General features: G+C 43.5%; 1 protein-coding gene across 2 annotated transcripts in view; it reads right to left on the bottom strand.

Annotated features, from left to right (window-relative positions):
• The window catches only part of ACSM5 (acyl-CoA synthetase medium chain family member 5), a 36,085-nt gene that overhangs the window by 18,025 nt on the left and 3,597 nt on the right, over positions 1-14,463 (bottom strand). For both annotated transcript variants that reach the window (XM_070568467.1, XM_070568468.1), the window contains 8 exons: positions 11,322-11,532; positions 8,541-8,748; positions 6,458-6,601; positions 4,072-4,225; positions 3,821-3,900; positions 2,252-2,375; positions 1,481-1,561; positions 1,236-1,337 (listed from right to left, as the gene is read on the bottom strand). In XM_070568467.1, coding sequence (XP_070424568.1) covers positions 1,236-1,337; positions 1,481-1,561; positions 2,252-2,375; positions 3,821-3,900; positions 4,072-4,225; positions 6,458-6,601; positions 8,541-8,748; positions 11,322-11,532 — 1,104 coding nt within the window. The remainder of the gene's footprint in view (positions 1-1,235; positions 1,338-1,480; positions 1,562-2,251; positions 2,376-3,820; positions 3,901-4,071; positions 4,226-6,457; positions 6,602-8,540; positions 8,749-11,321; positions 11,533-14,463) is intronic.

Raw genomic sequence — 14,463 nt, forward strand, 5'->3', positions numbered from 1 at the left:
AGACTATTTCTCTTGTGGTCACAGAGAAGCCACTAAAATACATATACAACATTCCAAAAAACAAATGGACTGACTTTTATTGGCTCTTTCCAATACTGTAGCTGACTGCTGGCTTCATACACACACCAGATGGAATTCCTATAAAGCCGTGGTCCTCAACCTTGGCTGCACATTTGAATCCCCTGGGAGAGCTGATCCACCCCATCAGAAAGGTTGACCTCATTGAGGCGGGCCTTGAGTGTCAGAAATGTTTGAAGCTTCCAAGGTGTTTCTAATGTGCAGCCAGGGTTGAGAACTGCGTCTGCAGAAATTTACAGAGAAGAGTTTGGAGAAAAGAAAGCCCATCATCAACACCAGCCAAGGTGCATATAAAGGAGAGGTAATCACTGGATTACTGCAGAAACTTGGGCTGGAATCCTTGGACACAGCCCTGCCAGCAAACCCCTATTTGCACAAGACTCTAGACAAAAAAAAAATCCTGAAAACCAGGCTCTGACCCGAAATTTCAGTTCGACCTTTGATAAGTCCCTTTTCTTCTTTGAACCTTGATTTTCTCACCACTAAAATGATGCGGTTGCCTTTATATTATAAGTTTGCACTCTCAGACACACCCATGTGTGAATCCCATGTCCTGCACATACTAGTTGATTGACAGTGGATAAGCTTCTCATCTTTACAGCTTCCTTATCAATTTTTTAGTGCTGTCGAGTTGATTCTGACTCCTAAGACCCTGTATACAACAGAGTGGAACCCTGCCCGGTCTTTCTGTGCCATCCTCTCACCTTCCGGCGCTATATCAGGCAATGCTCTGCTGCTGTTCATAGGGTTTTCATGGCCAATTTTTTTCAGAAGCTGGTGGCCAGCTTCCTCTTCCTAGTCTGTCTTAGTCTGCAAGCTCCGCTGAAATCTGTTTGCCATGGGTGGCCCTGCTGGTATTTGAAATACCAGTGGCATAGCTTTCAGCATCACAGCAACACACAGCTGCCACAGGATGACAACCGACAGACAGGGTATGGTTCTCTGACCGGGAAATGAACTCAGGCTATGGTGGTGAGAGTGCTGAATCTTAACCACTAGACTACCACCCTTACCAATAATAGAACCTTATCAGTAATAGTACCAATCTACCTCACACCGTTATCACAAGGGTTCAACAAATAGATGTTTATAAAGTGTGGAGCACGATGCTTGGCACGCAACAATTACTGTGAAAACGGTCATTCCACACCACTTACCAAATAGCAATTGAAGAAACAGAAGGGTCTGGCGGGTCTGACACGGACAGCAACATTCCCCTCTGCTCCTGGAGGCAGGATGTTGCCCTCATCATCCACAATCTGGCAGAGAGATCACAGGACAGTATCTGATGCCCGCACAGCCAGGCCACCCTGGCAGCCAAGCCTGGTGTTGCTAACCTGGACGTGGATTTTGCTCTCCTCTTCGAACCAAGCCTCACCAACAGCTGGGCAAGGCTGCCTACCTGCACGTCGTAAGGTGGGGATGCTTTCCCCATAGATCCTGACTTGATTTTCGTGCCTTTTGGATTGGCACAGATTACAACCTGGAGAGAAACCAGTATCAGTAAGGAGGGGATTTATCCCCTTAGTTTCCTTCCTGGTCTATGCCTTTTCTCTCACTCAGCCTTCCAACTCTTTCTCCCTCCCTTTCTTCCACTACCCTCTCTTCCTTTCTTCCCTTCCTTTCTCCTTCCCTCCCTCCCTTCCTGTCTTTCTTTCTCTCTTTCTTTCTTCTTTCTTCTTTTTCCCTCTTCCTTCCTCCCTTCTCCCCTTCCTTCCTCCTCATCTTCTTTTCTTTCTTCTCTTCTTTCCATAATCATCAAACATGTATTGAACACTCTAGTGGGCACTCACACACAAAGAACTTAACGTGTCTCACAAAAGACTCAGCTGATGGCCAAATCTCTGCCCAGATGGCTGTAGAGAATACTGTTTAAGATCGAGGGCTCTGAATGCAGACAGACACGGGCTGTCCTGGTGGAGGCAAACACCACCCACAGCCGTGAGAGTTAGTTTGCTGGTGGCATGATTGCGAAATTAGTTAAACTGCCTTTACACAATAAGGGAAGAGAAGCTGATGGAGATTTGTTATCAGTTTCTCCCTGCAGGCAGGGCAGTTCCTGACAGGTGTCACAGAGAGGACAGCTAGAAAGGCAGGAGGCTCTGCCACTGGCTGGCTGAGAGCTCGGGTGGAGGTGACCTGGGACAGGGACCCCAGCCCCAGTAGAACTCACTGTCTCAGACTGGCCGTAACCTTCATGCAGCTCCAGGCCCGTCTGGCTCTTCCATTTCTCCCTCACATCAGGATTCAGGGCCTCTCCTCCAGTCAAACAATGCCTCAGGCTTTGGAACTGGTACCTTTCTCCGCCAAGAACACAAGGCCATCTATGTCAGGATCCCCCTCCCCACCTCGCCCTCCAGCACTGCTGCCCAGGTCCAGATACCGAGAGGCACTAGAGAGTAAACTCCTGGGTTCTATGATCTGCTCCAAGAGCCCCATCCTCTGGCTTGCAGGTGTGTTCCTCATGGACAGGCAATTTTATTAAAATCAGTCCTGAGTTTAGAACTAAATCAGAACCTCATATAGTAGGTTTTGGCATAATGTGCTGAATTCCAGGTGAATTGGCCAAAATAATCTAGTTGGAAACAAATTGATTGATAATAAATTGGTTGGGACAACCACCTGGTTGAAAAAGATAAATCAATTAAAAATTTAAAAGATAGAAAGTAGCCCTCTTGAAACCCAAAAATTCTGACAAATGGGCTTAAAATTCCTACAGATATTACATATGTTGTCAAACCACCCCTCTGTTCAACAAATGATCCAAAATGTGAAAAATCAGAGATTGCAAATACATTGTCAACAATTTTTCTCTTAAGATCAAATAGGTTTGACTGTTACTTCATATTACTGAGTATCTTTCAACCAAATGGTTCTTGAACAAATCATTCAGAGTCTGCTTTTGTTCAAAGTCATGATGTGGAGATACACACAACAGATCAGTGAATGGATAAATTCTCATATTATAGAAAGATTCACCTTGAGACAATCCTGTAAGAACACACTCTCTTAGACACTTCTTGGCCAGATACATGGGATTAGGGAAGATGAGGGGAGGGCAGGGACAACTCCCCAAGACTTGGGAGAGGACAGAAGAAGGAGTCATAGACCAGGGTCCATCCTACCAGGTAGGATTCTCAAGGGTGTCAGGTCTCTCTCCACATACGCCAGCAACTACACTTGTCCTGCCAGAAGATGTTCCTTTGGATTCACCCAGAATGGAAGCCATCCACAGTGTCTTGTCCCCTTCTGTTGAGTGTTCAGTGGCATTCACTCAGAGAATGGCTGGCTGGAGTTAGTCTGGGGCTGAGAGACGGAACATCTACTGTGGTGAGCTTGCTAGCCCCACCAGACCTAAGGCGTTGGTCACAAATTCCATTCTACATGTGGCCAACAATTATCCAACAATTTCTCTACATCTTCTAGAAGTAGTAGACATTGTTAAGGCAATGGCCTATGGACGTATGGCAGGAGGACAGCCCACCTCAAGCGCTGAAATTTCAGACTGTCTCATATCTATTCAGTTCCACCTGGATGCAAATTCCTAGGGGCCAGAAGTTCACTGTTCAGGGCTGTCTGCCAAGGATATCGGTGTGTATGCTTGAGTGTGTGAGAGAGAAAGACATACAAAGAGAGACAGAGAGAGAGACAGTTAGAATGAGAGGGTGGGTGTGCATGTGTATATATTCTGCTGTCTATTCGTATACTTAGGCCCCCAAAACACTAAACAAATGGGCTGTACCTGGTCAGATCCTCTTGAACAAGCAGCCGGAAGAGGGTGGGGACACAGCAGAGGGTGGTGATTGGGAGCCTGGAGAGAGTCTAAAGAAAAACAAAGAGTAGAAGATCTTCTGAAAATTCTGGGGTTGGACTTCATGGAGATGGAGCAGGTGAACTGGCCCCTTATTTGAGCCCTTTCTCCCACAAACTCAAAACCTATATTCCACTCATCTCATTTACACACGGCATGTAAGAGCTGTTTTTGGCTCTTACCTTCAGGATAACCTTGGCATCAACTCGGGGAAGTTCATGCACAAAAATGCAAGATCCATTAGGCCAGGCGGAGAAGAGGGTCCAGGCTGCCTTCACCCAAGCAGTGTCAGTCGTGTTCCAGAAGATGTCTGATTCGGTCAAGGCCACCCACTGCCTGCCAAAAATCAGAGAAAGTCAGGACCTTCAGCAATGCTTATACCTTTAAAAAGGATTACATTATCTATATTACCTTATTTGGAGCCCTGCCCACAGTGGGTACTCACGTACGCTTGTCAAATCTGTACAAGTACCATAAAGTCAACCTTTGTCTCAACAAGCATTTATGAGCATCTCTTATGCACCTATGCCCTGGGCTGAGGATACAGAATTAAAAGGACAGATCCCATGCTTTCAAGAGCTTGCAGTTCAGTGGGAGTGATATGTAAGGGAACAAATAATTTCAATACCATGTGACAAGGGCACTTTATTCAGCCAACATTTATTTCTGAACTTAGCATTAGGGATGTAGAAATGAATGATGAGTCTTGCTTTGAGGGGCTTATGGTTTAGTAAGTATAAAGATCTAGGAAGCCCCTGGAGAGTATGCTTTAATAGAATTAAACACAGAGCCTTATGCAATTACAGACAATGGGCACCTAACCCAGAGAAAGGACGGATGTGGGGTCTGAGAAACACTCCCATAGAGGAGTTGACACCTGAGCTAGACGTAAACAATACGTAGGAATTACAAAGGTGAGGCAGAGAAAGAAGAAGATCTTCGGATGGCAAACAGTGCCTGCAAGCATGGAAGACAGAGACATCGTCATGTTCTACGCTTGGATTCTGGGTCGCACGCTCTCCTGGCCCTCATTCGACTCATTGGCTGCTCCTTCTCAGTCTCCTCTGTTGAGTTCTCCTCGCTTCCCCTCTTCATTGTGGAAATGCCTCAAGCCTTCAGTTCTGAGATCTCTTTTCTTTTCCATATTTATTACTCTTTGCTGATCTCACCCAATCTCCTGGCATTAAATACCATCTTTATGCTGATAACTCCAGCATGAATCTTTCTCATTAACTCTAGACACGAACACCCAACTGCCTAGTCAACATCTCCACTTTTAACTCGGGGAATAGAGATGTCCAATAAGCACCTCAATGCCAGAAACAATCTCCTCCATTTCCTCCCGCCAGACAGCTCATCCCACAGTCTTCCCCCTTCAGTTAACGCTTCTGGTTGTCCAGGTCATCAAACTCGGTGTCATCCTTGACTCTTCCCTTTCTGTCTCACCTCACATCAAATCTGTCAGGAAATCTTATTAGGCCCACATTCAAAATACGTTCAGAATCTCGCCTCCTGTCATTCCTTCACACTGCTACTCCACTGGGCAAGCCTCCACCCTTACCTCTGAATGCACTGGCCTCTTAATTGGTCCTCTGCCTCATTCCTTGCCCCCTACAGTTTATTCTCAATATCTTGAGTGATCCTTTAAAAAAATAAATGAACCCACAGCGGAGAATATGCAACCATGTACCGGGGGGCTTTGGGGAGAAAAAGGAAAAAATAAAATCTTAAAAAAACAAATAACAAAAAAACAAATCAGATCATGTCTCTCTTCTGTTCAGAATACTCCAATGTTCCTCAAAAAAGTAAACATAGAATCACCATATGATCCAGCAATTCCACTTCAGTGCATATTCCCAAAAGAATTAAAAGCAAGGTTTTGTACAGATATTTGTACACCTGTATTAATAGTAGGACTATTCACAATAGCCAAAAAGTGGCAGCAGCCCAAGTGTCCATCAATGGATGAATGGATAAACAAAATTGGTATATACATGCACTGGAATACTATTTAGCCTTAAAACATAAATTCTGATACATGCTACAACATGGATAAAACTTGAACACATTACGCTAGGTGAAATCAGCCAGACACAAAAGGAAAAATATTGTATGATTCCACTTATACGAGGCTCCCAGAGGAGTCAAATTCCGAGAGACAGAAAATAGAATGGTGGTTGCCAGGGCCTCGGGGGAGGAGAGAATGGGGAATTATTGTGTATGGGGTACAGTTTCTGATTTGCTAGAGGAAAAAGTTCTGGAGACGGATGGTGGAGATGATGGCACAACCACGTGAGTGTACTTAACGCCACTGAACTCTACACTTAAAAATGTTTAAAAGGGTAAATTTTATGTTGTGTCTATTTTACCACAATTGAAAAAAAGAAAACCCTCCGATGGTTTCTCACCTCTCTCAGAGTAAAGCCCAAAGCCTTTAGATCCTACCTGCTCTGACCCCTTTTAGCTCTCTGACCTCAACTCCTGCCCCTTTCCCCCTCACTCACACCCCTCCAGCTCACTCGCCTCCTTTCGGTTCCTTGGACCCGTCAGACAAGCTGTCCACCGTACCTTCCACTGGCCACGAAACCCAGACCATAGCTGGCCTGGGAGTGCTCCACCATCTTGGGGGCCCCGGTAGTGCCACTTGTGAAGTAGATGGCCAATGGGTCTTGAGCTTTGGTCCTCACGCAGTCATGCTCTGTGGATGCCTCCCTGTAAAATGTAAAAATACTGGGTGGTACTACCAATAGTTAAAAACAGTCATGGTAACGATATCTATAACGACACTACTGGCCATTGTCTCAATAATCACCAAGCGTGAGGCACTGTACTGGGAGCTCCAGCTTGCATTATCTCTGACCCCTACAGTCGCCCCACAGGGTGGGAACTCTCACCATAACCCTCTGCAGATAAAGAAATTGAGGCTCAAAATGGCTAAAAGGCTCACTCAAAGGAGCCTGGGCTCTTTCACCGTGGCATGAGGACTTTCTGGTGGAACACACACAGATCCACGGCCACACTTCTGCACGTTTGAGCCCAGCCCCACCCCCACCTCAATTCCTGGTGACTTAGGGCTGTTTTCTAAAGGGTTCCCTAAGTTTGAAGTTTAGAATTCTGGGTGATTCCTAAAGTTCTGTGATCTGGAGAATCTTCTAACTCACTGGTTCTCGACCCCGGCTGAGCTTAGGATCACCTAGTAAGTTTTTAAAAGAAGTGCCATTGCCTGGGCAGCACCCCGGAGAAAATGAAATCAGAATCTTTGAAGGTGGGCCTGGCGTTGGTATTTTTTTAAAAGCCTCCTCAGGTAATTCTAATGACAGCCACAATGGAGAACCACTGATCTGGACCAACCCCACAGCTCATCAAAATTACCTGGGCAGATCTCTTAAAATACAGTTTCCTGGGGCCCTTGCTCAGATATGTCTGGTTAAGTAGATCAGATGTGGGGCCTTGGAATCTGTATTTAAAGCAGCATCCCAAAATGAACAAATAAATTCCCATAATTTTAGGGTAGAAAGTTTATATTCTAGTGTAGGAAAGAACAATCTAAAAAGTACTTACCATATCCTCAAACTTTTAAATACGTCTTTTGTGCTTAACTTTACTACTTAAACATGTTGAATATTTTCTGTTTAAGTGTTGGCTACTAATCATTATATTGAAATATAACATAATGAAAATGTAGTGTAGAAAAATACCATATGCTGGAAATATAATATTTTGGAAAATACAGGATATATTATTTACAATGCGTGCCTGTGGGTCTTATAATCCTAAAAATTATAACACTTTTAAATGAATGTGACCCATAGTTCTTTCTTAAATAAAGCTAGGGACAAGAGACAAATGTTGATATTAGTCAAAAAAAATAAAAGAACAGCCCCCGGGTGAATCTGAAGCAGCTGGTGTGTGGGGTGGGCGTTTGTGCCTTATCTTTGCAGGCCCCGGAGAGGACCCCTTTTTGGTTCTCCCTCCATCAGGACAAAGTCTCAAACTCCCACCGAGGTTTGCACCAGGGTCTTGCTCAAAGGCTAATGGCTTTGGTTCTGCCCCAACCTTGACTTGACTACTTGTCAGCATCTTGAGCAGGTCGCTACTTTGCCAAGTCTCAGTTTCCTCATCTGTACAATCGGGTTAAAGTCCGCTTCACAGAGCATTTTTCAAGGATTAAATAAGATGACGTCTGATTCATTATTGTGTTCTGAGCACCAAAACACTATGCTTGTTGCAAAACAGATGTGCATTAAATCTTTGTCCCATGAATGAATGTAGGTGAATGCTTACCTAGCACAATGCCTAGCAGACACTAAGCGCTCAATTATTATATTACTAACTGACCACCTACTATGTACCGAATGCATCACACAGATTACTCATTTACTCCAGCTAATGGCTTCGTAACCACTCTCATCGTTATAGAGGCACATGAAGCACAGAAAGCTGGTGACAGTTCCAGTATTGACTAAGTGACTGAAGGATCTTAAGGTGGTCACCAGGATTAGGTCTCAGGTTTGTCTTGCTTCCAAAGTGAGCGTTCCTTTCTGATGCCCTCTCCTCGTGTGCAATCACCAATGCATTCCATCTCCTCTTGCTTAAAGGAGAGATTCCTGGGTCTCATTTTCATGCTGTCCTCTGGAGAGCCCCAACTTACCGGAAAAGCTCCCTAAAGTTCATCCAGCCTGGCCGACTGCTGTCTGACACCAGCAGCTTGGTCTGGAGGGAGGGGCAGTCGGTGCTAATGGCATCTATCCTCGGAGCCAGGGAGTCACTGGTGATAATGGACTTGGCCCTGGACGCCTGCAGCCGATACTTGAGGTCCTTCTCCGTCAGCTGAGAGACACCTGGAATCATGACGGCCCCTGAAACCACACAGACAAGGGATGTTGACTGGGCAGCAGGGGAAGACCCCTGTGAAGAGGTCCAGACTGGATGTTCCCATAAGACACAGGAGCAGGAAGGGGCTGGACAGGGTTGGAATGCCTGAACTGGAAAAAGTAGCAATACTGATAGTAATGAAATCCAGAATGTATTTATGGAGCATGTACATGTGCTAAGAACTTTGCATGCATTATTTCATTTAATTCTCACAAGCCTGGAGAGCAAATGCTATTATTATACCCATTTTGCAGATTTAAAAAAACTAAAACTTAGGCCTTTATGCCTTAATTAAGTGAAATAACTGGCCCAAGATCACCCAGCTAATGTGTTGTAGAGCTGGAATTGTGAACCCAGGCAGCAGTAAACCTGAGAGTCCGTGATCCGGAGCATTGTGTTGTATTGTCTTAGAGATTACCTAGCCCAGGGGTTTTCCATGCCTTTCAAACAAAAGACCACAATGGATCCCAGTGTTGGGTGTGGGATGCTTGGGGCAGGTGGGTAGGTGTAGCAGGTGGGGGCTCCAGGACCCCACATAATTTCAACCAAAACCACTCTGAGGGCAGCTGAGTTCCTCTCTCCCCAAGGATAGGGGATGAGGAAGCAGAAAGCAGGGGAAAACTTTAATTAAACGCTTGAAAAAACCACTTGAGTATCTCAGAATGCAGGTTGTAAATACTCCATTGAGTCCAGCACTCCCATTTCACAGACAAGAAGAAAGACATCCTGAAAGAATGAGTCATCCTGCCACAGCCAATGAGTGAGGACAGAAGACAGAGGAAGGGCCAATCCCAAATAGTGTGGGACCAAACCAAAGTTCTCATTGCCCTTCACTCTATCTCCTAAACTTCTACAGGGTTTAAACCCCAGCGTGAACACTTTTGGAGGTGAATGGTGTGTTTTTTCACTCCATCTCTCTGTTTTAGCTATTTCCAGAAGTCTGTTCCCCCTGGAGTTGTCTGTGGTGCTTTGGGGGCCCAGGCAGACAGTAGACAGCTGGAGCTATCAGCAAGAGAAATGAGTCCAACATCACAGACTTGAAGGAAAGTGACAAGTGCATCTTAGGAGAGTGTGGGAATATGAGAATGCAAGGACATCCAGCTTGAGTACTGTCTAAATGGGAAGATGCTAGACTTGACATGGCAGTGTGGGACGTGGTCTTGAGTTATTTTGTTTGGACAGCAAAGAAATGGTAAATCTGTATAATTAGGAGAACTGGAGATGTTTAGGCAACAGGAAAAGTAACGATAATAATGTTCCAAAGGGGAGTTCTGATCGTGCAAAGTGCCCAACACAGTGCCTGGCACATAGTAGGTCTTCAAGAAACTGCAGCGGTTTCCTTATTTGGGAAACCCTTTAAATGGCCCTCATTTAAATGGACCTCAAATGTCATGGAAGAATATGGAGAGCTCCCCAATCTGTTTGCCTATTTCTTTTCCTCGAGCTAGATACACCATGATGGTGCTCACTTTTGTGTATTGTGCAAAAACATGTAAAACTAAAATTAGAGTTCCTGCCTCTTTGCTTTTTAGACAATCCGTTCACAAAATGGTTGAATAAAGCTCATTCATATACAAAGCTACTTCTCTGGTGTGAGTTTGTATCTTCCTGTTTTGCAAGCCTTATTTGTAAAATCTGTATTTTAGGGAGATTGTTCTATGGACGTGATTGGAAGTGGGTGGACAACATTCCAAGTGGTGGAAACTTCCCAGAGGATGGAGAAACCAGCTCTCCACCAAAAGCAGTTGTCTTGCTTTTGTAAAATCAGCATATAAACTCAGCCCTTTCAATAAGCTCGTTGGACAGGGTCAGCAGAGGCTCTCTGGGCTCTACGTGCTGTGTCCTTTTGCAACCTCTGCTCCTCTGCTGGAAGAACCATGCCAAGAAGACCAACGGTCCTCTGTCCTGGACATTCGTGACAGCAGGAAGAGGAACCTCAGGGATAATCTCATTGCTTTGATTATTTTGTCCTTCTCTTCCTTCCCTTGGGAGCTGGAAGATGCTCCAGTGTTGAGAGCCATGAAGTCTAAGAGCGAAACTTGTGTAGATTGCTTGTATAGGTCTCTCATCCATAACTGTATTACTATCCACACACCGGCGGCTCCCAAACCACAACCAGCAGAAAATATGCTTGGTTTGTCCCACTCAGAAGTTTTTAAATAAATATTTAGTTGTCAACATTAGACGACTGGAAGTTTTTTCATAAACATCCAGAGTCTTCTGTTACAAAATTTGAATATCTGGAAACACTGGTCCTCATTGACACATGGAAACATTTGGTTGGAGTTGAGAAGCAGTTCCCCGTTTGATGAGGTATGTGATCTCCAGCTCACCTCAGTCCTCAGCGCTCCCTACTGCCTCACGCTTGCCTGCTTTAGTCAATTATATTGCTGTCTGGCCCCTGTGTACAATCAAGTTTGTGACTGTTGGGCAGAGTGAAAGTAAACAGAACTCCACATAGGGTATATTTTGCTTCATCTCCCAAACCTTGTGAACACTGCAAAGCCCCGGCAGGGAGTGTCGGCCCCAGATGGAAATCTCAGCTTTGCCCACTGACCTGTGCGCATACAAGCCACGCTGACCAGCCACCATTCTGGGAGCCGCGGGAGCACCAGCATCATTCTGTCCCCAGGCTGCAGACCGCACACGCCCCCTAGCACGTTAGCCGCCTTTCTGGACTGCACCCCCAGCTCCTCAAAGCTCCACTTGACCTCTGCTCCCAAGCCATCGACCCACCAGAATGCAGGGTTCGGGGGCCGGTGCCCAGCCTAGACAGCAGTGTAGGCAGAAAAAAATAGAAAACATTTGTTGAGGACTTTTGTTTGCTTGTTGTTATTATTTATTTAATTTTATTTTTACTATAGTTATCACAGTCACGGGATTCAAAAATGAAAACAATACAAAAAGCTATGCATTGAGAAGTCTCGTCCTCATCCTGTCCCTCTCTACCCTGTTCCCACTTCACCAGCCTCAATGAATCACCAATATTATCAGTTTCTTGCATATCCTTCCAGTGCTTCTTTAGGCAGACATAGGTATTTTTTTCCATACCACATTTTTAATGCAAAAGTAGGGTACAATTTACAATGTTCCATGTCCTTCCCCTTTTTTATGAGACATAATTCTCACACCATAGAACTTCACCATTTTAAAGTGCACAATTCAAGTGTTTCTAGTATATTCACAAAGTTGTGTAACGATCACCACTATCTAATTCCCAAACATCTTCATTACCCTAAAAAGAAATACTGTACAGACTCTATTCTCTCCTTTCTCAGCCCCTGGCAACCACTAATCCTTTCTGTCTCTATGGATTTGCTGATTCTGGATCTTTCAAATGAATGGAATCAGACAGTATGTGGCCTTTTGTGTCTGATTTCTTTCACCTAGCATAAGGTTTTCAAGGTTTATCTATGTTGTAGCATGCATCAGTGCTACATTACTTTTAATGACTGAATCGTATTCCACTGTATGGATGGTACCATCGTTTTATTTGTCTCTTCATCAGTTGATGGACGTCAGGATTGCTTTCACTTCTTGGCTGTTATGAATAATGTTGCCATGAACATACGTGTACAAGTTTTTGTGTGGACATATGTTTCTATTCCCTTGGATATATACCTAAGAGTGTAATTGCTGGATCATATGACAACTCTATGTGCAACTTTTTGAGGAACTGCCAAACTTTTCCACAGCACCTGCACCATTTTACATTCCCACCAGCAACGTCTGAGGGTTCCAATTTCTCTACATCTTTATTAGCACTTTTTATTGTACTTTTCTTTTTGTTTTTGATTTTGGTATTAGCTATGATCCTCTACGTGCAATCTCTATGTGCATTATCGCTGAGATTGCATTTCCCTAATGAATAAAGATGGTGAGTATTGTCCATGTGTCTATTGACCATTTGTTTATATTCTTTAGAGAAACATCTATCCAAATCCTTAGCTCATATTTTAATTGAGTTGTCTTCTTATTGTTGAGTTTGCGTTCTTTATATATTGTGGATAGTAGGTCCTCATCAGATACGTGATTTGCAAATATTTTCTCCCATTCTGTGGGCTAACTTTTCACTTTGGTATACAAATGTCATTAATTTTCATGAAGTCCAATTTGTCTATTTTTTCTTTTGTTGCTTGTACTTTAGAAACCATTGCCTAATCCAGGATACACCTATGTTTTCTTCTAAGAATCTCATACTTTTTACTCCTTCATTAGGTCTTTGACCCATTTTTGAGTTAATTTTTTTTATGTTGTCTGAGTTGGGGGACCAGATTCATTCTTTGCATGTGACTATCCGGGTGTCCCAGCACCATTAGTTGGAAAGACAACTCTTTCCCCATTGAATTTTCTTGTCACCTTTGTTGAAAATCAGTTGACCATAGATTTATGGGTTTATTTCTGGACTCTTAATTGTATCCCATTTATCTGCGTCTACCTTCGTGCCAGTGCCACACTGTAACTTTCCCCCCCACACAGTCTTGATTATTGTAACTTTCTAGTAGGTTTTAAAAATAGAGAAATGTGAGTCCTCCAGTTTTGTGTTTCCATTTCAAGATTGTTTTGGTTATTATGGGTCCCTTGCATTTCTGTATGAATTTTTGGACAAGATTTTCTATTTCTTCAAAGAAGTCTACTGGGATTTTGATAAAGACTACATTGAGTATGCAGATCAATTTGAGATGTAGTGTTCTTTTTTTTTTTTTTGCAACCTTACAATTTTTGCTTTAATGGCAATCAAATTTTTAAAAAGTAAAGTTCAACTTATCCATACTATGAATGAAAGGCAGATTTCAGGTAAACTTCTAAATGTATGCATAATGTAGAGGCTACTATTTTCTGGCAGTTCTTGGTTCCTGAAAGTTGAACTTCATCAGATGCGCTTTAAACTTTTGTCAAAATAGTCACGAAGACTACGTTATTTTTGGTAATGGTATTTGCTATTTTTGGTTATAGGAGACAGTATCTTAGGGGCATTCTTACTGAGATTCACTCAAATCTTTAATGGTGTTTCTTTAATAAACACTCCCTGAGTTACTCCAGCCTCTGGTTAGTTTCTAGAGTTCTGAAAAGTTGATTCTGACAATTTTCCCAAGATTTTTGTTCTTCTGGTTGTTCTTGCTTTTAAAGTGGAGAAAATTTTAGAAAGTCCTTATTTTTTCATTTTTGCTGACTTAACTTTGTTTGTTTGTTTTTACCATTAGAGGAGGTCCTCTAAGGATGATCCTGGTGTGGTGAAAAGAGCTTAGACTTTGTACGCAGGAATGGAGCACCCTGGCTCCATCTCTTACATACACGCGTCATTTAATTCTCATGACAACTCCAAGCGTCATAGGTAAGACTCACATTTTATAGACGAGAAAACTGAGATCCAAAGAACTTAGGGCATTTGTCCAAGGTCACACTTCAAGTGGACGAACCGTGTCTACCTGACTGCAAAGCCTGCTTTTATGTCTCAGTCATTCTCACCCACCTTCATAAATTTTACCATATCCACTGACACTATATTTACTAACAGTATTACTCATTTCACATTTTTTCTTTTTTTAGGCAAATTTTTTTCCCTAAAGATTGGCACCTGAGCTAACATCTGTTGCCAATCTTTTGCTTTTCTTCTTCTTCTCCCCAGAGCACCCCGCCCCCCAGTACATAGTTGTATATTCTAGTTGTGAGTGCTTCTGGTTGTGCTATTTGGGACG

Source organism: Equus przewalskii, chromosome 12 (assembly GCF_037783145.1).
Source record: "Equus przewalskii isolate Varuska chromosome 12, EquPr2, whole genome shotgun sequence".
NCBI classification, from domain to species: Eukaryota; Metazoa; Chordata; class Mammalia; order Perissodactyla; family Equidae; genus Equus; species Equus przewalskii.